Source organism: Mixophyes fleayi, chromosome 2 (genome assembly GCF_038048845.1).
Source record: "Mixophyes fleayi isolate aMixFle1 chromosome 2, aMixFle1.hap1, whole genome shotgun sequence".
Classification (NCBI taxonomy): Eukaryota; Metazoa; Chordata; class Amphibia; order Anura; family Limnodynastidae; genus Mixophyes; species Mixophyes fleayi.
In genome coordinates this window covers 19,706,612-19,731,978 of record NC_134403.1, presented here as the reverse complement: position 1 = coordinate 19,731,978, position 25,367 = coordinate 19,706,612, and the positions used below count along the sequence as shown (strand labels likewise).

At 41.7% G+C, this 25,367-nt stretch overlaps 1 protein-coding gene across 9 annotated transcripts in view; it reads left to right on the top strand.

Annotated features, from left to right (window-relative positions):
• The window catches only part of TENM4 (teneurin transmembrane protein 4), a 1,040,112-nt gene that overhangs the window by 1,001,861 nt on the left and 12,884 nt on the right, over positions 1–25,367 (top strand). For 6 of the 9 annotated variants that reach the window (XM_075198626.1, XM_075198625.1, XM_075198627.1 and 3 more), the window contains 11 exons: positions 934–1,195; positions 3,964–4,231; positions 4,896–5,039; positions 5,610–5,859; positions 6,345–6,365; positions 10,547–10,779; positions 13,768–13,922; positions 16,722–17,599; positions 22,063–22,235; positions 23,503–23,738; positions 24,910–25,206. In XM_075198626.1, the coding sequence (XP_075054727.1) occupies positions 934–1,195; positions 3,964–4,231; positions 4,896–5,039; positions 5,610–5,859; positions 6,345–6,365; positions 10,547–10,779; positions 13,768–13,922; positions 16,722–17,599; positions 22,063–22,235; positions 23,503–23,738; positions 24,910–25,206 (2,917 nt within the window). The remainder of the gene's footprint in view (positions 1–933; positions 1,196–3,963; positions 4,232–4,895; positions 5,040–5,609; positions 5,860–6,344; positions 6,366–10,546; positions 10,780–13,767; positions 13,923–16,721; positions 17,600–22,062; positions 22,236–23,502; positions 23,739–24,909; positions 25,207–25,367) is intronic. The other 3 variants (XM_075198629.1, XM_075198623.1, XM_075198621.1) reach the window with 1 other exon arrangement.

Genomic DNA, 25,367 nt, shown 5'->3' with positions numbered 1-25,367 from the left:
TGGCAATGTCTCCACCGACATCAGTTCTATCAGAAGGTTCGCTTAACGTGGTAATAAAATTGTTTGCTTTGGAAAACCTGCACCAAGATAATTTTTAAGAAATGTCTCTCGGGGAACTCCCACACTGGAATCGATCCGTGTGTTTGGTCTTTGTACAAGAGCGTTGGCACGTTGTGTCTGGCGTACGAAGGGTTAAACCAGGTCTGTACCCGATGGGGCGGAAGGACTCGTTGAATGGCAGAAATCAACAGTCAGCAGATTACCGGCCTGCTAGATGACAGTAGTCAGGAAAACACTAATTTCCTAATGAATCGTCTGCCGCGGACTGCGGCCTAGATACTGCAGCACCAGATGCCGCCTGCTTTCCAGTCTCCAGCAGATACGCTTGTAAAGCCAAACCGGCATACTAAATAGATTTTTATTGGCATTCAACTGGAAACGGCTAGCGTTAATGGAAAGGCGTACTGGAAGAGACATGTAAAACTGTCACAGGATGAGATAGATGTGGCATAGAAGAGGTATAAGGAAACATCTGGGAGTAATCAGCATAAATAAGTTATCGCACCATGAATACATTTGTTCCAGGGCTTGCGGGGAGCTTGGTGTAACAATTATGAGGCCTATTATATTTGATAATTACCGAGCAGTGTTTGTGTCATTAATGCAGTTGGTTATGTTTTTTTTTTACCAGTGGATTACAGATACAAGGTTATGTAACCGTGATATAAGACGTATGTAGATAATTGGTTAAAATGTGTAATTATCCAGCTAATTACAATGTCAGGCTGAGTGCCGCTGATTGTGCAGGTACCGCCGGTTAATATAGGGGCTATTAGTCATATAATTTCACTTATATAAATGTACTTTTACCTTTATATACCTCTGTTTGGAATATGACCACTTACGTAATGTTCATCTCTTTGTCGTAAACAGCTTTGATCTGGTCACCAACGGCGGTGTCGCCATCACCTTCCGGTTTGAGCGGGCGCCGTTTATCACGCAGGAGCACACTCTCTGGTTGCCGTGGGATCGCTTCTTCGTCATGGAGACCATCACCATGCGGCACGAGGAGAACGAGATTCCCAGCTGCGACCTGAGCAGCTTTGCACGTCCCAACCCTGTGCTGTCTCCGGCTCCGCTAACCGCATTCGCCAGCTCGTGCTCGGAGAAAGGACCAATCGTACCAGAGATACAGGTAACGGAAATAACAGGTGGTTTTCTGGCGTAGAGCACCCTCGAGAGACGCTTTGTTCCAAACGTATTGGTTGGTGAACCATTTTTTGTGATCATTTGACCACTCGGAGAGTTTATAGTTGATGTTTCATAATATGCTCTCCCGGGGGTCCGTGACACCTACCTGGAATTTAGGAGTCTCCCGGACATTTCAGTAGAGTGGGCAAGTGTGAGAAATAAAGACCGTTGGGATATATGCCTTAATTAGTGTGCCACCCCTTATTTTCGATAGGCCACTTGGGGATAAGAAGGAAAAACATGCCTCAATATGACAATGACCTCCTGCTACAACTCTGTTATTTGTTGTATGACAATATCTTCCGCACTATGTGGACGCATGGCTTGGTGTCAGGCAGTATGTAGAGAGTAATGACAGGGGCGAGTCTTACTGGAGAATCTTGGATGCGTGGAATGCTCCCACCGGCATAATGGAAGTCATTAGTGTAATTGGCTCAGGAGATGCTTGAAATTGAGCAAAGTAGTTTTAATGATCAAATCAAGGACTCCCGGCCTGGTGCACAATGTTTACATGAAAGGGTGGATAAATGGGGCTGTCGGGGTGATGGAAGACCGTTCTGATAAGTAAATGAAAGCCTTGCTTCCATGTGTGCTGTTATTTACAGCCTCAGGCAGCAATGCTGGGTCTGCACATCTCCCTGTCCGTAACCTGTTTTATAATCCATGGGTTTAGTGATCCTGTATTATTCACAGTGTAACAGGGAAATAAAATGTGTTACGTGAGATGCAGCATCTCAAGGTGGGTGGATGCCCCTCACAGGTAGAGACGTACAATCAATAGGCAACTCCCAATTGTAAAGAGCAACGGAATTTGCTGGCGCTATATAAATAAATGTTGATCATAATGATGATGGAGCCAAAAACAAAAAATATGCTTCTTTCATTGTTGCTGTATCATACCTCCCAACTTATCAGTATCTTGACTCTGGACAGGGGGCAAGGCCACACCTCAGTTTGTTGGGAACCTCGTGGTCACACCACAAAGGGGGGCGTGGGCACACCACAATGAAGGAGTGGCTACACCAAAATATGGGAGTGAACTGGGGTGTGCCTTTCGTTTCAGAAATGCTCGGGTACTCCTTTAACCCCTCACTAGTGGCAGGAGTCTGCAGCAGCAGTGAATGGGTCATACCTCCCAATTTTCCATGCCATGGGAGACAGGTGTCTGCGGGCGAACTTACTAGTGTGCAACAACCTTATTATAGGCTCATCTGGTTGATTTTAGGAATGTTACACTAGAATATCAGCACCTAATGCAATCCTTTGTGGTGATATTGGTATATCCTTACTTTGGAATTCTACATCACAGACATTTTTGAAGCATTCAACAGGGTTCCATTAAAATGAGTCCTGAAAAAAGCTTGAAAAGAGACCAAAATACTGTCTAATACGACCCTGTATGAAAAGAGGTTTACATATCCCACTTGCTGCACCAATCATGTCTGCCTGTTATTAATTGGGGGGATATCTAGGAAAACTACTTGACATAACTGTATAGAAAAAATGGTATTGCCAGTAGCAACCAACTAGACGTTTGCTTTCATTTTGCAAACCATACTATAAAAATGTGTTTGCAATCTGATTGGCTGCTGTTTTCCAGATGATCTTTCGTTTTGTACTGTCCCACACATAATCCCATGTTCACACTCATAAAATAGTGCAGCCATTTTTTTGATCTGAACCGATAATCGTGAAAATGCAGCCTATCCACTCACGGTAGACCAGTGATGTGTTTAAGGCACTTTATGATGTCACTGTTTCCTAGTCAATTGTTAGCAAACTTATAGGCTGCAACTTTTGAATATTTTTTCACCTAGAAAATGTCTGCCTCCGTCGTGACCAGGATGCTCCGTCCAGATGTTCTGGAAGATTAGCAATGAGATTAAAACATTCGCCTCACCCGTTTTTCATTTGGTGTCTGCCCCACAAAGCTTTTTACCTCTTCCAAGCTCTGTAGACCCTTCTGAATAGAAAGCACACAGGCCTTGCAAAAATAAATGCAAATTAAATCCTCGGTGGGTAAAAAAACATGTTTATCTTTTCCTCTTCTCAGAGAGTTCCGTCGGCACAACTACTGTGAGCTCAAATGAGTTCAAACTTCAAACATAATGTTAAGTAATTGTTCACTCATGGCAAAAAAATACATTTGCAGACAAACTCTTTCAGGAGCAAATTATATGGTTCTCCTCTTTGGTAACATTTCCCGACTGGTGGCTTTGTGTGGCGGTGCGCACATCCGCGCCGTCTGCTCTCCGCGCTCTTACAATGCAATTCAGACCACTAAACTCTGAAGTTGTTCATTTGGTGGAGGGTGGAAAATTGAGCTGTATAGGGAGCAGTTTGTGTCCACAGAATTGGGACAAAAAATAAGGAATCTCTTGTAAAAAAAGCTCAATCATTTCTACACACACAAAAGGTGTTGTTGAATGAACAAGTTCTCACAAACTAAATATAGGAATTTCCTACCTGGATAACTATGCTCACAGCAATCAACAAGAATGAGAAGTAAAATAATATAACTTTGTTTAAATTAAAGGAACAGTTTTCATCTGGTGCAATCATTTTCATCAATGTCATAGTTGTGGAGCGTATTAACTAGATACATCCAATATTTTTTAGGCCTGACTAATATTTGCTCAACTTAATCTTTTTTTTTTTTTTTTTTTTATTATTTTGTGTACGTTTTTGTTGTTGTTTTTTGTTTTTTTTTAGGCTTTGCAAGAAGAGATTAAAATCCCCGGGAGCAAAATAAAGTTGAACTACTTGAGCACTCGAAACCCAGGTTATAAATCTGTCTTAAGGATCAGTCTGACTCACCCCACGATCCCGTTCAACCTCATGAAAGTCCACCTGATGGTCGCGGTTGAGGGCCGTCTCTTCAGGAAGTGGTTTGCCGCCGCCCCTGACCTCTCCTACTTTTTCATTTGGGACAAGACGGACGTCTACAGTCAAAAAGTCTATGGATTGTCTGAAGCCTTTGGTAAGACTTTTTTCAGTTCCTTGTGGCCTTCTGCCTCCGATACAACCCCCAAGATTTTTGTATGAAACACATAATACAAGTGAACCAGCTCATCCTTCATACACGGAATAAAATAATCACACAAAGCTGGTCAAGTATTGTACTTCAGAGGGATCGATGAAACCTTGAACATGTGCACATTCCAATTTTATACAAGCTAACACAGCAGATTGATGGAGGGTAATTAGTCACAAAAAGACAACCTCAGCACCAGGAATCAATATAATAATAATACATGCTAGATAACAAGTTAGCATTATGACACTTGTTGTTAATCCGTTCATCGGATTTACTTAGAACAGTGCACACATGATAAGAGTATATTAATATGGGATGCAGGCTTAAATGTTTTGATCAAAATATGAACCAATACCTCATGTTTTCATTTTGCTATATACACACAGATATGCAGTGTTAAGGATAAGCACTGACAACAATTGTCTTATATTAATATATATACTTGTATATAAATACATTAACTATACACTGGATTCTGGATTGTGTTAATATGCTGATCATTTAAACATGATTGGCTCCTGCCTGTATTAAATGCCCTTTTGGTTTATTTGCCATCCTCAGCCACGATCACCTGGATATTCAGGTCATTTCTCTCTCTCCATTCCAGTCTCTGTAGGATACGAGTATGAATCCTGTCCGGACCTCATTCTTTGGGAGAAGAGGACGGCTATACTGCAGGGTTATGAAATCGAAGCCTCCAAGCTAGGTGGATGGTCGCTGGACAAACATCACGCGCTCAACATACAGACCGGTGAGTGCAATGACTGGACTATATCTCTGGTGAATGATGATTTTATAGGCATATTAGGTGCACACGTAGGACAATTAGGCCTTACATTTAAAGGGAGATTCACATTCACAGAAACATATTTGTATATATTAGTTTTAGGAGTTTAGCAGGATGTTTACCATAGTTGTGATTGTGGGGAAGATATTTTCCTGCGCGCAGTTGATTTCCTCCCAGTAACTCCATTTAAGGAAGCTGCAGTCATCCCTTTTTAGTACAAAATTGCTGATAAATGAGAAGATTAACTGGGGTCTATAAAACATTAACTAAGGATTTCCTCTGGATTCTCTGCACAAAGCTACTAGTTAGCAGGTGTATTACTTTGTACATTGCTGTAAGGCGGCTAAATCTGTCTCCATCGTCTCATTTGCAATTCCTGATAAATACCGAGCAGGACACACAGATTGTTTTATACAATGGAGTCAGAAAATGTTGTTTTATAGAGATGGAGACATGTTTAATGCTGAGATTAACATTGTACATGACGGTTCTTGCATGTTCTGCTATTGATTTTGATGTTGACGCCATGCACAGGTATCCTGCACAAAGGCAACGGTGAGAACCAGTTCATCTCCCAGCAGCCCGCTGTGATCGGCAGCACCATGGGTAACGGGCGTCGCAGGAGCATCTCCTGCCCCAGCTGCAACGGTCTCGCAGACGGTAACAAACTTCTGGCGCCGGTCGCCCTGACGTGCGGGCCAGATGGGAGCCTTTATGTCGGAGATTTCAACTACATCCGCAGAATCTTCCCCTCCGGCAATGTCACCAACGTCTTAGAGCTGAGGTATTTATAGCAGAGACGGGGAAGAGCAGCTGTAGGTTCGTTTTGCAGCAATGTTAGTAGATATAATCAGATTCAACTAGCGAGGCTTCCAGATAATCCCATGATATGTTAATTCTGAGGAGAAATCCAGTTTGCAGGGTTGCACCGAACAGAAGATTCTCCCTACAGCCTTCATGGGTGGAGATTTCAGTTTAATTGGCAGAATAGTGACAACTGTGGTCATACAGCTGTAACATGCAGTCCCCCAATCTGCAATACAGACATACCGCCACCACTGTATGTTTAAGCAATGCTGTGCAGTCCCCCACCGCCAAACTCATAATGTAGATCCGGCCAAAAACTTGCAGTCTGAGGGCTACCTCTGACCTTCTACTATTACAGTGTAACTCATTAATGTCGCTCTAATTGTTGCTTAACCTCTGTGTATTCTGTCTCTTTTTACTAATCCCTCCTTTTCTTCTCTGCCTTTCTCGCCTGCTTATCAGAAATAAAGATTTCAGACATAGGTAAGAGCACTTTGCTTCTCCGTATTGTCCTGTCCGACTGTTCCTGGCTGTAACCCCCAAATCTTGTACTTTGCTGGTGATTTCATTATTTCAGAGTTAAGTGACACCAGTTCTTAGTGAACGTTGAAAGTTTTGCTATGGCTTACACATGCAGCCGTTTTGTGGGCTGGACCAACGCTCTAAGTTCTCTAGGAACCAGTGACGACATACGGTACTTGATGGCTCTGATTGGTGAATTGATCGACTCTGGTCTTGTGGATATTGGTTCAGTCCAACAAAGTGTCTGCCTCCATTATGTTTAATTGTTGTTGTTTAGGATATTTGTTGTATCAAGCACACTACTCGTTTTGGGAGAAATAGCGTTTTGGATGCAATCCGTTGTTGAAATTTGCTTTTGGCCATAAACCTTTTTTTTTTTCTTTTCTTTTTTTACACCAATGTATCATTCCAAAGCAGGCATAGAGGAAACTTGGAAAACATCTGAATTTCGTTAATTCCTTTGGCAGTTTAGTTTAATAATCCCCATCTAAAATAATAAATTTTGCTCTCTTATTATTATTTCTCCGTAAAGTAGTGAGCTTGATGTATGGATGCGTATTTAATGCGGAAAGGAGTGCGCAGTATATTTCAGAATCAACTGACAACACGGTCGCTTGTTGCTGGAAGCGGTTTTATATACAATTTCCAATCTTGGACACAGTTTATGTAGGTGCCGAAATTTTTGTCTCATAGCTGATTGATTTGAAGATCCATGAGCTGTGAGCATTCAAATTAAGTTAACATTTAATATACATCTCTGCACCAAAATCATGTTCATATTAACACAAAAATGGTAGAGGCATCACTACTACACATGGGAGTACCCATGGCTTTATTCTGCAATAGCAATAACAACTGTACACAACAAACACTATTTTATCGCCAGTCATTTTTCAGTCTAATGTTCCTCTAAGTGGGAAATGTAATGACTAAGCCGGCTGGATTGTACATGACATCTTTAATCAGGGACAGACACGGTGATCCATCCATCTTGGCGTGGCTTGTGTCCTCGCTAACTTGGCTTTCTGCGTGTCGTCATGTGTGGGGAAGATGGATAGGAGACATATGTCACCCGGACTCCTCCTGGCTGAAATCTTCATGTTAAGATTAAGGATGGTTGGCTAATTGCCCGGCTCATCTTACATACATTGTGTAGGACATGATTGATTACCCCGCTAGTTCATGTTTTGCCCGCTTCTCTGGAACGGCAATGAGCTGAGATATTAAACCCTCTATAACAATGTGTCTTTCATGCTTAATTAGCTCCTATGCAGTTTATTTAAGGAATAATGACTGATGGATATATTATTTCCTGCTCGTTAGAGCAGCATTTCTGCGGAAACCACCAATCTTGATTATCGAGGTGTTATCGGATCGGACAGGAGGGCTCTCCCTCCCCCAAACCATCCATCATTATTTATTTAAAGGAAATCCCATTCTTTGTTGAGGACAAGATTAACGTTGTGTTTACATAATTCATCCTGACGTTTTATTACTGAGAAATTATATATGTATCTAAAGATGTCCTCCCAAACCGATGATGTCATATTAATCCCCCTCTCCTGCCCACCTACTTAACTGGACAAAGGCAAAAAGGCAATGGGAATTGTGCAGGGATTGTAAGGCAAAACACAATGGATGAACTGTAAAGGGACCTTGCAAAAATTGTACTGTCCACACCACTAAACCCCTAAATTTAAGTTTCCGTATATGAAGTAGGGAGGTAATGTACATAGTTCTGTGCTAAACCGACAATCCACTGCAGCTCTGTTATAAAGTAACGTTTAATAGGATGTTACAGACAGCTGAAAGCCCATTTTCCCGAATGTCAGGATGACGAACGGACACCGTAATCACGTTTTTTCATGATTCTCGGCGAGGCCCCTCTTTCTGTCATGTTACAATACATTCCTGACGTGAGAGCTGTACTATTAAAGTGTCGGCAGTACGGTGAGACACAGACACGCTTTGATGTATACAGAGATAGCAGAGCTGTCTGACATCTATTCGGGAATCACACGGATAGTCTGGTAACCACACAAGCCCTGATGACAGCGGTTTCCCACGAGGCTGCTCAGTGCTCCTGGGTACCAGCTCGCTGACATGGGACTGACATTGCAGGTAAGCGGAGTCTTTCACCGCCAGTCTGCTGTAAATACAGGGGGCAGCGCAGGCGGAACACAAGCTGCTAAGGTGGTCCTGTCATGTAGGTCACACAGTGTTCTTTAACGGAGTTGAGGAAACTGGCTAGGGAATATTCCTGGAGCATTCTGGGAGTGAGATATGTTTATCCATTACTGTGTCATTCACAGCTCAGAACTCTCCGTATATATACCCTGTACAAATGTTGGCTTTCCTCATGGGGATTCATTGTCCTGTCTGGTGCACGTATTATAAAATATAACGACACCCAATGGAAGCAATCATTCTGATGGTCCTGGTTCCTAGTAGGCTGCATCCTCCTCAATAATGGTTCTACTGCAGATAGGTGTTGGGTGCACTGACCAGGCTTTATAATAGAGCTATGCGAATTGTATCGATAGAAAGCCTTCCTTAGGACATAAATCAGTGGTGGGCTACAGGAGACCCTTGGATCACATGCCGCTCTCTGAGCTTTCACCTGCGGCCCCCAGCTCCTTCCTCCTTTGTCAGATGTGTTTGTGACAGCTTGTAACACTTGTATAAAATGTCAGCTCATGTTATTACAGTTCGGTGTCTCTTTGATGAAATATATTGTTTTAACTTATTACTGAGATTAAGGGTGACGTGTGGCTCTTTGGAAGGTTAGTTGGTTGTATATTCCAACAACTCACACATTGAATTAAAAATAAATAACATTAAGTCCGTGCCTATAGTGACATGGAGAATTGCAGCAAAGTGTCTCATTCAGCTGAAGCTCAAACTGTTTTATACGATTTATTAACGAAACCAAGTATTTGGAATAAAATTTCAGATGTTCTTTTCCTCATTCGTTCTGACTGCTTTTCCACCTATTAACTAAGTTGGATGTTGGAAGTTCCAGATTATTTCCTGTCCTGCGGGTCTCTGTCAGATCCAACAGGGTTAATTACTCTGCAGAGGGAAATGTATTCAATGTGCAAATCGGCATCAATTTGTCCCCTAATGGAGCGCAAAGCATGTTTAAAAATGTGCTTTGTAAATGAGCCTAATCACATTCCCTCCTCACCTACTCCTGCACTCTACGTATCCCAACGCTGACACCATCCAGTTCAGCTAAACTTCTCGCACTGGTTCTACAACAATGGTCAGCTAAACATGTTACCCCACACACAGAAAATGTATATAGTCTGTAGATCATTGCAGCTTCTATTCCACAAAATCTCTTCTGGTAACACCTTATTATAAGCTGTAAACGTATTACCCTTCTCCCTGATACTGAGAGCCACAGTGCAGTCTCCTCTTTGCAGGAGGGAAATCACTTTTTATACAAATGAGAGGGGTGTACACCAGCATCTTTCAGAGGGTATAACTTTGGTTTTCCCCAGTAACTTTGCACGCCAAACTAAAGGTCCTCAAAAGTTTGTTGTTCCCACTAAAATGAAAGGTACTGGCTTAGAAATGCCGGATTTAATTGTTCCCAGGGCATAGAACTTTTGTGGTTTCAACCTTTGCTGAACTGAAACCTTCGATCCTAGCATGCTGGTGTGTTTAGGAAGTTGTATAAGTAGTGTTGTGGGATTTATCAGCCTCGCTAAGCTTTAGACGTTCTGTCTGCTGTACGTTCTGACTCAAATGTACAATAAAACGCACTGTTAGTGCGGTGTCAGGTTAATTCCCATGTGGGACTGTGTGTGAGTTTTATTCCACGCCAGATGTGTTGTATTTTGCATTGCAGTTATTTACTCTCAAAAATTGTTTGTGCACAGTTGCCAGATTGTCTTATTTAATCTATATAGACCTTGGGGTAGATTAACCTTCTAGAAACGAAAATTAGAGGTGTTGCCCATAGCAACCAATCAGATTCTAGCCATCATTTACCTAGAACATTTTAGAATATAGCTGGAATTTGATTGGTTACTGTGGACAACACCTCCACTTTTTCTTTTATAGAAGGTTTGCTACGTGTACTCCCTTGTTGTAATTTCCCCGTTGTCCTTAATATCATTTCATTGACTCCGCAGCCACAGCCCGGCCCATAAATATTACCTGGCCACGGACCCAGTCACGGGCACCATCCTCCTCTCCGACACCAACAGCCGAAGAGTCTACAAGATCAAGTCAACGACCGTTGTGAAGGATGTTGTCAAAAATTCGGAAGTGGTGGCGGGAAACGGAGACCAGTGTCTTCCCTTCGATGATACCCGTTGTGGGGATGGCGGGAAAGCTACGGAGGCCTCGCTTAACAATCCTAGAGGTAGAAACAAACTGAGACAGATGACGTAACATTAAAAACTGTGGCAGTGGTAAAGCAAATATGAATGTAGGTTGTCCTACTTGGGTCTGATTCATTAAGGATCTTAACTTAAGAAACTTCTTATTTCAGTCTCCTGGACAAAACCATGTTACAATGCAAGGGGTGCAAATTAGTATTCTGTTTTGCACATAAGTTAAATACTGACATTTTCATGTAACACACAAATATCAACTTTAAATTTCAGTGTACAAATAAGCTATCAAGTATTTGTGTGTTACATGAAAATACAGTCAGTATTTAACTTATGTGCAAAACAGAATACTAATTTGCACCCCTTGCATTGTAACATGGTTTTGTCCAGGAGACTGAAATAAGAAACTTCTTAATTTAAGATTCTTAATGAATAAGGCCCCTTGTTAGGAGTTTTGTGGTTCCAATGTTGAGGCTGTTTTTTTCTTTTGGGATATTTTCCTACGTCCATTTGAGTCTTAGATGCGCCTACAAACAATTGCACGTTACGCGCGTATATAAACCGACAACATATAATTAGACATATGTATCTTACAAGGCGTTTGCCATCTTCTGTGCAGCTGTAGTTATTAATGAAGCCGTGGACATCCCAATATAATATATGTTTGGTGAAATATCTCTTTAAACATCGCTCTAGGGGTATTTGGAATAGCGAAATGATCTGCAGAATTGGGAAACAAATGTTCAGAAGAAGGGAGGAATGACTTGTAAGAGAAACCAGGAGTTAGTGGATGGTCCAGGTTTAGAGGTCGATAGATTCTTATCCTCATAAGAAAAATAATAATATATATACGCCTCCCTTCATGTATTCTAAGACGCGGATTTGAGTCGGTAGGATTTATTTAACGACTTTTTGTCCCTTTCTTCGTATTTTCTACAAAATGCTCGGAGGCGCAGATTAACATACAAAAAGATCTACTTAACGCACCATAAACCGTTTCTTCTTAGGAGGAAAAAATAAAAACCCCACCGCACGCCCAAGCTGCCTTCAATCAAACCCAAACCACAAGTGACTTTTAAATCAAGCCATGTGAAACCTCCGATGCATTTTCGGAATTTAATTGTGATCCTTGTCCACAGTTAAATATCTCCACCATATGTAGAATTACACGTTTTGAATTTTTATTTCCAATGGGAATCGTTTCCAGGGAAAGTTCTCCACAAGTCTTTGTCTCGGCGATGAAGCGTGAAACAGACATAGAGCCGCACGTTTCTGCATCACACTGCCCTGTTCCTGCGTCGCTGCCGCTTACTCTGGACAATTAGATCGCTATGTGTATAAATCTAATTATCGGATCATTTATAGGCCAGATTAGGCAGAAAGTTTTTTTTTCTCTAAGTCTAATAGTGCTTAGCAAAGTAGCACGTTAGTGGCAAGTGGCTTTATAAAGATTTTGCTGTTTTTTATTGCAGAAGTTGTTAAATCCTTAAAAAGGCGACAGAAGGTCAAACATACAGGGTATCTGTTGGCTCTATGCAACTTGTGTTGCAGAATAATTCCAAATTAATAATATATCATATACTTATATTAATGCAATCTGTTACTAAGGTGGGTGGGGCTTGATGGTACTTGTAGTTCCACCACAGCGGGAGAGCCACAGATTGTCTAGTCCACTAGAGATTATGTGATCTGTAAAAGTGAGAACTGGAGGGCTTAAAGTATTGAAAGCATTAAACATGAATATATATATAGGGTGAACTGGATTGCTTTCAGAAGTTGCTCACTACCTGTTGCCATGTTTTTTGATAACTTGAATCCCAAAATGGGAAATTCCTTCCTGTAAAATAATCAGATCTTACAGATCAAATTCTGCTCAGACTTGATTAGACGGCCGTGTATATGTGATTGTCTAGTGACTATGTTGATATTTGTATGAAGTTAGTGGACTGCATGGCACCCCTCCCAACTGCATGACTTCATCTGTGCAATTTAGGCTCTGACGTGCGCCAAAATTGCCCACAAATCAGGGAGTTAAGCGATCAGGTTGTACAACCGGATCTCCATATGTACGGCCAGATTGGTGGTAAGCGTCCTTGGAATTAAAACATCTCACACTGCTGTAGTTACAGTCAGTCTTCCAGTAGATTAATTATATTAGTAGAGACACGTTTTTTTTACATTGATATCTGTGCTGGTAACATGTCTCATGTGCTGCTTGAAATGTAAAGGAATTATTTATCAAGTCAACGCTGGGGATGGAAAACGAAAACGAAAACACCATTCGGGCCTCCTGCTGTTCCCGAGCACTCTGCTAAAATGTGTCGGAGGATTATTTGCGGTTCACGGAGGGCATAAAAACATCTAAGCGCGCCTTGAATCATGCCGCTGTCTCAGTGTTTGGTTAGAATCGCAGCTCTGCGCTCTGGGCGGGGTGATCACCACTGTCTGGGAGTCCATACTTCTTATAGTTGAACCAGATCCTCTGCTCAGCATTGATCAAGCAGAGTTCTGTGTCATGTCGTCTCTGGGCTGTGGGGTCTCTAAGTGAACTCGTCTGACGCTGTCAGGTCCGTTTGCAGGAAAATCATATTTATAATTAAGTGCAGAAGACTGGTATAAGCAATCATACAAGAGTAATTAGCATAGCAACCTAATCACACTTCAGTGTATCAAAGGGAATATTTGAGTTATGTATCACTGCTAGATACTTTTATAAGCATTCCGTAACGCACAGAAACACTCCAATAGAATATCGCTTTATGTAGATGGGTTTATATATAGGTGGGTTTATATATTGGTAGGTTTATATGACCTCGCACAATGTAAATCTTATTTCACAATATATACTGTCTGAAAAGTTCAGTTTGTAGAATAAAATAGGAAAATGTTGCCTGCCCTGTATAGTTAATCTAATGTGTGCTTTACCTGTAATGTCAAATCAGCTGTTTACTCTGAAGTTGCTCACTACACGCTGCTTTATTTTTGTTCATTTTGAACGCCGCCCTCTCTTTCTCCAGGCATCACAGTGGACAAGTTCGGTCTCATCTACTTTGTCGACGGCACCATGATACGCCGCATTGACCAAAACGGCATCATCTCCACCTTGCTCGGCTCCAACGACCTGACCTCGGCCAGACCCCTGAGCTGTGACTCCGTCATGGACATTTCGCAGGTAACCGTCCGCCCCCCCCCCCCCCCAGCACGGGCTTTGATCTTGGGTTCCACAGCTGCAATGTGACACAGCACTTGGCCAAGATGAATCCGATTAACTGGCTCTGATTTTGTGACGTTCCCTCTCCCAAAGTCTGCAACAGCAGGAATATAAGAGGATTTGGGTTTGTATCAGATTGCAAATTAGTTGCAGTCGGAGTCACGCTGAGCTTTAAAGATCTGAGGATGGAAAACAAGTTGGCATTTGTTTTGCTCATTATGATATAGATAAATCTGACCTATGAGGGGTCTAGTTTACGGCAAAGCTTTTTAATCTTGTGCAGAAAGTCGGCTCATTCTGTAAATCCTGGTGCTGTTTGCAGAAGCTGTTTAAGTCTCCTAGAGTCTGTGTCCTGCCTGATTCCTGATAAAAAGCATCTTCTGTAAATTAATCTGTATATATCTCTTCTGCTTAAATTGACCCTCGCGCCTCTTAAATATTTATTTTATGAATGCACAGCTATGCACATTAAATATCAAGAATTGTATGAACATGTTGTTTTTTAATAAAATGGATCTTTATTACGAGCCAAAGTTTTGCACTGAAATTTTCTTTGCATTATATATTTTATATTTTTAGTAGCGTCTTGCCAGGTCAGTGTATTGTTTAGCTGTTGTTTTGGAGGGAACATGATTTCCGTATCACATTAAAACTCTTCAGCTTCAACGCTCCATATGGGCATAATCAGATTCAGATGGTGAACCAAAGCATGTGGTTACTGGGGGGGTCAACCTTTTACCTGGGTTCATGTTAAACCTGACCAGATGAGATATAGTCGGAGTCAATTGTCATGGTTACTTTGTTTGGTCTTTAGAGAATCTGTGTTGTAGAACCTCTCGGTAGTTCCTATCACTGATGACGGCTGTGTTCACCATTCTGTATCTTACGCTTCTCCCATTTAATATCTATATTCTACAGTAGATCATCAGACTGTCAGCGTTATTAATATATTCTGTATTCTGTTACCTTCTATTTGTTGGAAGGAAGAACATGCATTTACATAATTGTAAACACATTTGTGGAGCAGCTTGGTGATATTTAGACGCATTTAGCCCCGAGTACATGTAACCCAATACATAATGTATTGTCTGAGGCGTTCTAGGTAACCAGTAACATGTAATATAGCCGAGATAAGCTGTATATGCTGCTGGTCCTGCCAGCGAGACACCGGGATCATCGATTAGGACTAGAGGGGTTCAGCTGCCAGGTCTCGGGGGGGGGGGGGGATGGGGGGCTCCAAAAGTTCTGAAAAATGTAACTGACAGTGATGACAAGAATTGGGGTATAAGAAATGTAACATTCCCAGCCAGCTCAGAGTGAGCGGTGGACTCCGAGGTAGCAAATAGCTCGGTATAAGCGATGCTCTGAAGAGTATTGGAAGCCGTGGAAGCATTATAGTATTAACCAGCAGAGCACACACTGTAACGGACCGATCTGTCATTAGGCCGGCGTCACCCCTGCGTTTTAGAAGCTGCATATTTCTATTGCTTGTAAATGGTCCGAAATATTTCAGCAGCGTTTTTATGAGCATTGTTGAACATATTTTTATGTATTTTTAAGATTTGCTGTTTTTTGATATTGTGTTATTTGTGTGTTGTTGTTATTATTGTTAATAATAATAATAGTAATAATAGTAATAATAATATTACTATTTATTTATATAGTACTAATCATATTACCTAGGGCTGAACAGAGGATATAAAGTTGTTCACGTTAGTTCCTGGACCACCTAAATTCCCTAACACTCTCACGCGCACGCTCACTCTAGCTCACTCTCGCGCACGCTCACTCTCGCTCTCACACTCACTCACTCTCTCTCACACTCACTCTCTCACACTCACTCACTCTCTCTCACACTCACTCTCTCACTCTCTCTCACACTCACTCTCTCACACTCACTCTCTCACACTCACTCTCTCTCTCTCTCACTCTCTCTCACACTCTCTCTCTCACACTCTCTCTCTCTCACACTCTCTCTCTCTCACACTCTCTCTCTCTCACACTTACTCTCTCTCACACTCACACTCTCTCTCACACTCACTCTCTCTCTCACACTCTCTCTCTCTCTCACACTCTCTCTCTCTCTCACACTCTCTCTCTCTCTCACACTCACTCACTCTCACACACACACACACACACACCACATTTTGTCACAAGTCTATTAAACTTCCAGTATGTTTTTGGACCTTGGGAGGAATCTGAAGCACCCAGAGGAAACTTACGCAAACGTGGGGAAAACATACAAACTCCACACAGATAAGACCATTGTCAGGATTGAACCCTGGACTCCAGCGCTGTGAGGAAGCAATGCTAACCACACTGCCTCTGTGCTTCCCCACAGATTTCTGCTACTTTTTACTGGGACAAAAACCCAGCTGCAGTAGAGCTTTTTTTCTTAATGAATTCTGTAAATGTTTGCATTATGTAATATAAACATAAATATAAACGTTCTACTGATCTCAAAGCAAGATGACACATGAGTGGTAACCATTATTAGCTTGAAATTAAATTGGTGTATAGCTATTTATATACTAATTACTCATAATCAGAGTTTGTCCACACATTATCTTTGGTGCTGTAAAATGTGTAATTGTAGTCTAGTGTACTGGCGTGGAGTGTACTGGCGTAGAGTGTACTGGCGTGGCAGCCGGTTTGTGGTGTGAAAAATAGGGCTGTTACAATCAGTGGGTATTATTTTCACATTCATGTAATTGTTAATCATTTCCTGAAATGTAAATATGAATAATTGTTTATTTCCAGGTTCGTCTAGAATGGCCAACGGACATGGCGGTAAACCCAATGGATAACTCCCTCTATGTCCTTGATAACAATGTGGTGTTACAAATCTCGGAGAACCACCAGGTGCGCATCGTGGCAGGAAGGCCGATGCATTGCCAGGTCCCTGGCATTGACCACTTCCTCCTTAGCAAAGTAGCGGTTCACGCCACCCTGGAGGCAGCCACGGCTTTGGCGGTATCCCACAACGGCATCTTGTACATCTCCGAAACCGATGAGAAAAAGATCAACAGAATCAGACAGGTGACCACCAACGGTGAAATCTCGCTGGTGGCCGGCGCTCCGAGCGGCTGCGATTGCAAGAACGATCCCAGCTGCGAATGCTTTTCTGGAGACGATGGTTATGCCAAGGATGCCAAGTTGAACGCTCCGTCGTCTCTAGCTGTATGCGCCGACGGGGACTTGTATGTGGCGGACCTGGGAAATATCAGGATTCGGTTCATTCGTACCAACAAACCATTCCTCAACAGTCTGAACCTGTACGAGGTGTCTTCTCCCATTGACCAGGAATTGTACCTGTTTGACACAACCGGACGACACCTGTACACCCAAAGCCTTACAACCGGAGATTATCTCTACAACTTCACATACACCGGGGACGGAGATCTTACCCTTATCACCGATAACAATGGAAATACCCTAAACATTAGGCGGGATTCCACCGGCATGCCGCTTTGGTTGGTAGTACCCGATGGACAGGTCTTCTGGTTGACCATTGGAACAAACAGTGCCCTCAAAAGTGTCTCAGAACAGGGTAACGAGCTGGCCATGATGACCTACCATGGAAATTCTGGTCTACTTGCCACCAAGAGCAACGAGAATGGATGGACCACATTCTACGAGTGAGTATTCATATTTCTCAACTCTGAATTTTGTACATTTATTTTGTCTCTGTTCTTCTAACTGAAACCGTACGTCAAATCAAGTCCAAATATTTTATATGAAATGAAAATCTGTTTCACACTACATGGCCATAAATTCTCACCGTGAAAGATTATCGTACATTAGACGGGGGGGAGGGAATTTTTTTGTTTTTACGTTAAGCCTAAAAGGATGTCAAAATAAATTATTGACCGTCTCTGAAAGGACCTGCCGTCTATAAATGTAATTCTGCCAATATTAAATTGTCTGCGGGGTCAGATTTTTCCATTGGAGTCTGTTTCCAGTATGATGACAATTGATGGGTGGCATTGAAAGCCAAATTAGATTCAGGGGAGTTCCACTTGGTGTTGTTTAGAGCTCACTTGAAGGGAATGGATTTTATTCTGCTTTTTAGATATAAAAATACAATTTCTGTGGCGGAGGAGAGATATATTCTGTTGTGATCATGATAATAAAACTGATTTTATAGCAATAATAATGTTCCCATAAATAACTTTACGGCGTATTCTGTCCGTGTATACAGATTACCTCTACATTCATCAATCTCTTGGCTGTATTGTTTCAGTCCTCCTTAAATCCTGCATCATTTTGTGAATAATTACTCAGTTTCCTACAGGAACCCAAATAAAACGGCAGCACAATCAAGGGTCAGAGTTTGCCCAGTTTGCCTTAATTTAACCACAAATTCAAGTACCAAAGTCTTGTTGATAAGTGGATTAACTTGCCACACGTGTAATTCAATTGCCGGCATGTGGATATCAGTGTTTCCACCACATTTACGTGACAACTTATCTATATTTGAGAAGCTGATTGTGTGAGGATATATTCAAACTGTCCAACTTTTTTAAAAATATATTAAGAATATTAGTCACTGACTATTGATACAGTGTAAGAGATCTGTCTACAAATATCTTTATTTACCCCATAGTGATCACACCATTAATCCCTTAACTGCATACTTCCAAAATTTTGGGGTTTCCTGGAAGGGGGAGGTCAAGTGGCAAGAAGGAGGGGGGTGACGCACCAAATCGAGTCATTTTGGCCATGCCCCCTATGACGCGATTGCGGTGTTTCACCGCAGGGAGCAGAGACAAAATCATGCGATTCACCACCAACCACATCTTTGAGGCCACTGTTCCACCCACTTCACTAGGAAATGGGTGAGATTCGGGAGAAAGACCTTCTCTCCCGGGGGTCCAGGGGAGCTACCCGAAATTGGGGAGTCTCCCGATATTCCAGAAGACTAGGCTAGTATGATAAGTGAATGCTGGACTCTTCAAAAGTTATGAACATTGACATGTTGGGCGTGGTGCATCTTGAACCCATCGTTCGTGGGCTTTTGATCAGTGCTGTGTGGTCCGAAGAGCGTTTTAGCTTGTGGTTCCCTGGGTGAACAATAGCATTTTGATGACGTTCTTGTGTAGTAACCATTTGGTTTTAGTAATTACAATTACGCTGATAAGCTTGTTGTCTGAATAATACGTCCCTTTATTTCTTTATTTTAATGAATGAGTAGAATTATTTTTATTTTTATTGCTGTACCGTGTCAGCCAGAAAAATCTGTGATGTTGAATACTTTCCTGTCAAAAAAGACAAAAGTATTATAGGAGTGATACCTTTATTGGCTGACCAAAATAAATGTTTATATTTGCTAGCTTTAAGAGCACAGAGGTTCCTTCATCAGGCAGGTTACAAATGACTTTCCTGATGGAGTCTCTGTGGTCTGAAAGCTAGCAAATATAAAAATGTATTTTGGTTAGTCAATAAAGGTATCACATACCTGCCAACTCTCCCGGAATGTCCGGGAGACTCCCGAAATCCGGGTAGGTCTCCCGGACTCCTGGGAGAGCAGGCAAGTATCCCACATACTGCAATTTACTCGCAAAAATGACGCGATTCGTGGCGAATTGCGTCATTTTGGCCCCACCCATGCAGCAAAAATTAGGTTATTGTCGCGAGGTGGGGTCAAAATGACACGATCGTGCCACGCTCCCTCCCGCCCTCCAACAACACCCCCTGTTCGGGATCTCCCGGAATTCACTAGTCAAAGGTTGACAAGTATGAAGTATCACTCCTATAATACTTTTGTCTTTTTTGACACGCAAGTATTCAACATCACATAGACATATTCTTTATTTTAGGAAATAAACAGAACTGGTGATTAACTCAGACTATAAACCATGTCACCATAATACACACACAAAAATAAGATTTCTAAAACAGATTCTTCAACTTTGAAGGACTATTGAAAGCTATTGTCCCACAAGCTGGAGAGTGGGGTTAGCAGAGGTTGGGAGTAACCTCTGTCGGTCTAATCAGGAAAGTTATTTCTGTTTTGTACTGTCAGCGCCTTCCTATACACGTATGTAACACGCTGGTATCCTCATGTAACAGATACATTATAATACACCGTTTCTATCCCCCAGCTAACACTAACAGTAATTACCAGCAGTGTGTCTAGACAACATATAAAGTTATTATAAGATTCATTTACACATTTATTTTATTCACTCTGTTTAATAAACAATCTAACACTTAATACTGTTTGAATTTTAACATTGCTGGGTTTGTTTTGCTTTTTTTCATGTAATGTTTTTTACGGAACACAGGGCGTGACGTCACCGGTCGTCTGCACTCCACATTTACAAAGAGCAATGAGCGCACCACGGCGCCAAAATGGTCCGCCCAGTGCGCGTTATGTCATGCTTGTTGGAGACTCCTCCGCCAACAGAAATGCGCTAAAGTCCGCGGGGAGGCGGATAAATCTGATGAAACGTTTTCATAGCAGCGTTTTGGAAAACATTTTGTAAAAATAAAACGTGACACTAATTTCCTTTTGACCCCACATTTGGACCAAGAAGCGCTACGGAATACATTTGTGTTGGTTACTGAACGTACCGTTTCTTTTTCTTGTAAAAGAAAACTATAAAAGTGAAGGCCGTTTGCAGGGAGTCTGCAGACCGTCCTACATACACGTCCGTCTCACAGCCGGACCCCAGGTCTACACTTTCATTTCCCAGTCCTTGAAGAACAAAAAATGCTTAATGTTGATGCTTTTCTCATCCGACAATGTTTGTGGTTTTTCAGTATATTTGTTTATCTGAAAGACTTTAGAATGTAATTGTGTTCTGAGGGTATGTACGTGACTGTATCCATATGTCATCATCATTTATTTATATAGCGCCACTAATTCCGCAGCGCTGTACAGAGAACTAATTCACATCAGTCCCTGTCCCGTTGGAGCTTATAATCTAAATCCCCTAACATACACAGACATACATGTTCTCGTGTGCACCCTTCCTGCTTTCAGAGGCATGTTCAGTGTAATGTGAAGGTTATATTTCATGACTGTGCACCACGCAGGATGCAGCGTTACTAGACCACAGCATCCTGAAGGTGGACGAGTACTCAATAACGGCTAGGTGTAGGGATACTTACCTGGTTGTGTATATTGCAATAATATGACAGCATTCAGCCATGATACTCTTTGTTCGCTCTTCATAATGTATAGTTTCCTTAATAGGGATTGCAAATTAATCTTGGCAAATGTTGATGTGCACACTGTGGGTGGAGATCCGTACTACATAGTACAACGCTGGCATGCAGCATTCTGCCTGCGACCCATGCATGCTGGTACTACATAGTACAACGCTGGCATGCAGCTTTCTGCCTGCGAACCATGCATGCTGGTACTACATAGTACAACGCTGGCATGCAGCATTCAGCCTGCGAACCATGCATGCTGGTACTACATAGTACAATGCTGGCATGCAGCTTTCTGCCTGCGAACCTTGGATGCTGGTACTACATAGTACAACGCTGGCATGCAGCTTTCTGCCTGCGAACCATGCATGCTGGTACTACATAGTACAACGCTGGCATGTAGCATTCAGCCTGCGAACCATGCATGCTGGTACTACATAGTACAATGCTGGCATGCAGCTTTCTGCCTGCGAACCATGCATGCTGGTACTGCATAGTACAATGCTGGCATGCAGCATTTAGCCTGCGAACCATGGATGCTGGCTGGGGAGAGATTCAGGACAGGTTTCATACAAACATGGAAATTATTCTATCACTACAATGAAATAACAACACCTTTTGCTCTGTTTCATCGCTCATAGTTCATATTCTGTTTAAACATTCACTGCTGTTAGGAAGTTAAACATCTTAAACTAAAACATTTTCAAATCCGTAGTACGTAGGATAGTATAAGTAAGACGAGATCCTTTTACAATGTCTTCTCGCTCTGAAAAATATAGAAATGCGTGGCTGACGGCAAGATGGCTGCCCCCACTGTGCCAGTATCTGGGACACCTTTAAGGGCAGTCCGGTTTCCCATCATGCCTCTGTGTCAGCGCAGCACACATTTTCAGCTGTATGGTGATCCGTGGTCTCATTTGTGCTTCTCGTCTTTATACAGGTTCGACAGTTTTGGGCGACTGACCAACGTGACGTTCCCCACCGGGCAGGTGAGCAGCTTCCACAGCGACACCGACAGCTCCGTCCATGTCCAGGTGGAGACATCTAATAAGGACGACGTTACTATAACCACCAACCTGTCCGCCTCCGGAGCCTTCTATACGCTGCTGCAAGGTGAGTTATATACGGGAAACCTATACACTGTAATAGCCTATGAGAGGTTATAATATTATAATATAAGTGTAGTGATGTTACGTCTTATCAGCAGACAGCTGTGACATAATGATTTTAATATTTGGTACAATCTTATAACTTGTTATAAAGCCAGATAAGCTGTTTTGTTTTTTTTATTTATTTCTGAGCGTTGTTCACACCAGCAGCATGAATGCTGTACATGTTGTCTGAGCAGTTTCTGAAGAGCCATTTCATCGCTCGTGTGACAGATTCAGGAGAGATCATACAGACCTTCTAGGAGACGTTTGTCTGTTTCAGCTGTTATTCCGGCTCTAAATGTCTCATGCAGCTTTTTATAGGGTACCGGAGCATAAAATCTGCTTGTGTGACACCATCTGGACAAAAGCTATTTATTTCAATAGGACAGCGTCTTAGCAAAAAATAAAATTTGCCGCTTTTTCATGAGAAAATAATGGAGCAGAAAAACTCCTTATGTGACACCAGCCTATTAAGATATTAGAACACAAGCCGTTCTTTGCTCTTATAATTTTCTCATTTATCCGTGTTCTCTTTTGTCTGTTTGATTTGTTGTCCTGTAGATCTCTGGTTTTTGTTTGTTGTTTATTCTCGAACCTATAGATAGTCAGAGGGAAGGAAGAAAATTATAATCATTGTAAAAGTACGACAAGCCAGAAATCGGGATGTAAAGTTTTTGTCAACTTCCATTACAGAACTTGTGACCGCATCTCATATATTAAAGTTGTGTCATCGCTAGTTATATATATTGGGCCTGAGTCATTAAGGCAAAAAAGGAGTAAATGTTCTCTGGGACAAACCATGTTACAATTCAAGGGGTGCAAATGAGTTTATTATTTTGCATATAAGTTAAATACTGGCAGTTTTTTCATCTAGCACACAAATACTTGCTAACTTTATAATTACACTGAAATTTAAAGTTGATCTAGGACATGTTCTACACCAACTATAAATATGTCCCCACATTTTAAATTTACCTCCCCCTCCAATGTAACATGGTTTTGCCCAGGTGCAAATGTTACTCCTTTATTATGCTTTGCTCTCCTTAATGACTCAGGCCCATTGTCCATATTACTGATTGTTCTTTTGTTCAGTACTTAATCATAATTAATTTATGCGTTTGCTTTAAGATTGGATTTTTTATTGTATCTTTGCATGATGTGTGTTAGTTATTTTGCTGTTCTCAGAAAATGTCCTTTGATAAATACCCAGAATGCATTGCTTTTTGCAGACCAAGTGAGGAACAGCTATTACATTGGCGCAGACGGTTCATTGAGACTCATTCTAGCTAACGGGATGGAGGTCGCCCTACAGACAGAGCCTCACCTGCTGGCGGGCACCGTCAACCCCACCGTGGGTAAACGCAATGTCACCCTGCCCATAGACAATGGCCTCAACTTGGTCGAGTGGCGACAGCGCAAGGAACAGGCGCGGGGGCAGGTCACCGTTTTTGGACGCCGTCTGAGGGTAAAATCTTTTTCTCTGAATATGTTTTTTAATTATAACTTATTTTTTTACAACTTTTCTGTCAAAAACATTGACGGTTCGTATACTGCACTTGATGTCATTGTTTCCTAAGGAACTGGTAGGCTATTGGTTCATTACACAAAATGGCTTCTTCTGCGGTGTGTAAGTGACTGATGCACTTTAAAGCTTGGAACTAGGTGAAAATAACAATCTGGGCTAAGAGAGGAAGTTATCGTTTTCGTTTTTTGCCATGAACGTTCTAAAAGTGGTCTGCATGCTTATGAGGAAGATCCCAGTCCACAATATGGCTGCCTCCACGTTGAGAGACGACTGCTGCACTTTAAGCTCTATTAATGTTCATCATTGGCACAAAGTAAATGCAGCATCTTACAAATGATTTATCTAAAAGTTGTTGTAGACAAAAAGTAAAGTAAAGCCCTCCGTTTATAGATGCCAATACTATGAATGTAATATGTAAACATTATGAGGTGAATACGAGTCCCCAGTGTGAGGACACCTGTGTCTGCTGTTCCTAAATCTATTGAGAAAGCCTTAGGGCTAGATTTACTAAACGGCGGGTTTGAAAAAGTGGAGATGTTGCCTATAGCAACCAATCAGATTCTAGCTATCATTTATTTAGTGCAATCTACAAAATGACAGCTAGAATCTGATTGGTTGATATAGGCAACATCTCCACTTTTTCAAACCTGCAGTTTAGTAAATATACCCCTTAATCTTCTTGTCAGGCACCTGTACCACCTCTTTGCCTTGCTGCATGGCAGGGTATCATGAGGTAAAGATTTAAAATAGTTACCGCGGTTTGTATTTTCCATTGTTGCTGTGTAAACACTCACAAATCAGAGGTGATTTCTATGGATTTATATCTTAAAACAAAATTATAAAATGATAAATAACCTGTTCGAGAATCTGTCACCTACATACTGTGGCTGAAAAAGTTCCCATGAGTTCTCATTTTATTCGTTCACTAGAAACAAGTGACATCATTAAGCACTATGTGGTGAACTTACTTACACGTAGTTAAAATGGAATCCTACAAATAACTGCTGAACAATTTGATAGAAAATGAAGGGCAAGCATGAAAAAAACGGATGACCTCTAACTGTTTCATAGTTGTGTTTATTTGACTGCTTGTATCTGTATATTCCCGCAGGTACACAATAGAAACTTGCTGTCTCTGGATTTCGATCGCGTTACAAGGACGGAGAAGATTAATGACGACCATCGGAAGTTCACCCTGAGAATTTTGTACGATCACGCTGGCAGGCCCAGTCTCTGGTCTCCGTCTAACGGTTTAAACGGAGTGAATGTGACTTACTCTCCCGGAGGCCACGTGGCAGGAATACAAAGAGGGACCATGTCGGAGAGGATGGAGTATGATCAGGCCGGAAAACTCATCTCCAGGACTTTTGCCGATGGGAAGTCTTGGACCTATACGTACCTGGAGAAGGTGTGAAGAATTTCTTTCTTGTCTAGAATTGTCCAGTAAAATATATATTCATAGCTATTCTGCACAAATGGCCTTCATCCACTTATTTATTTTAATAAAAATGCAAGCAGCCGCTTTGGTTGCTCAGCTTAGGGAACTTAATATATCCACATACACTCAGT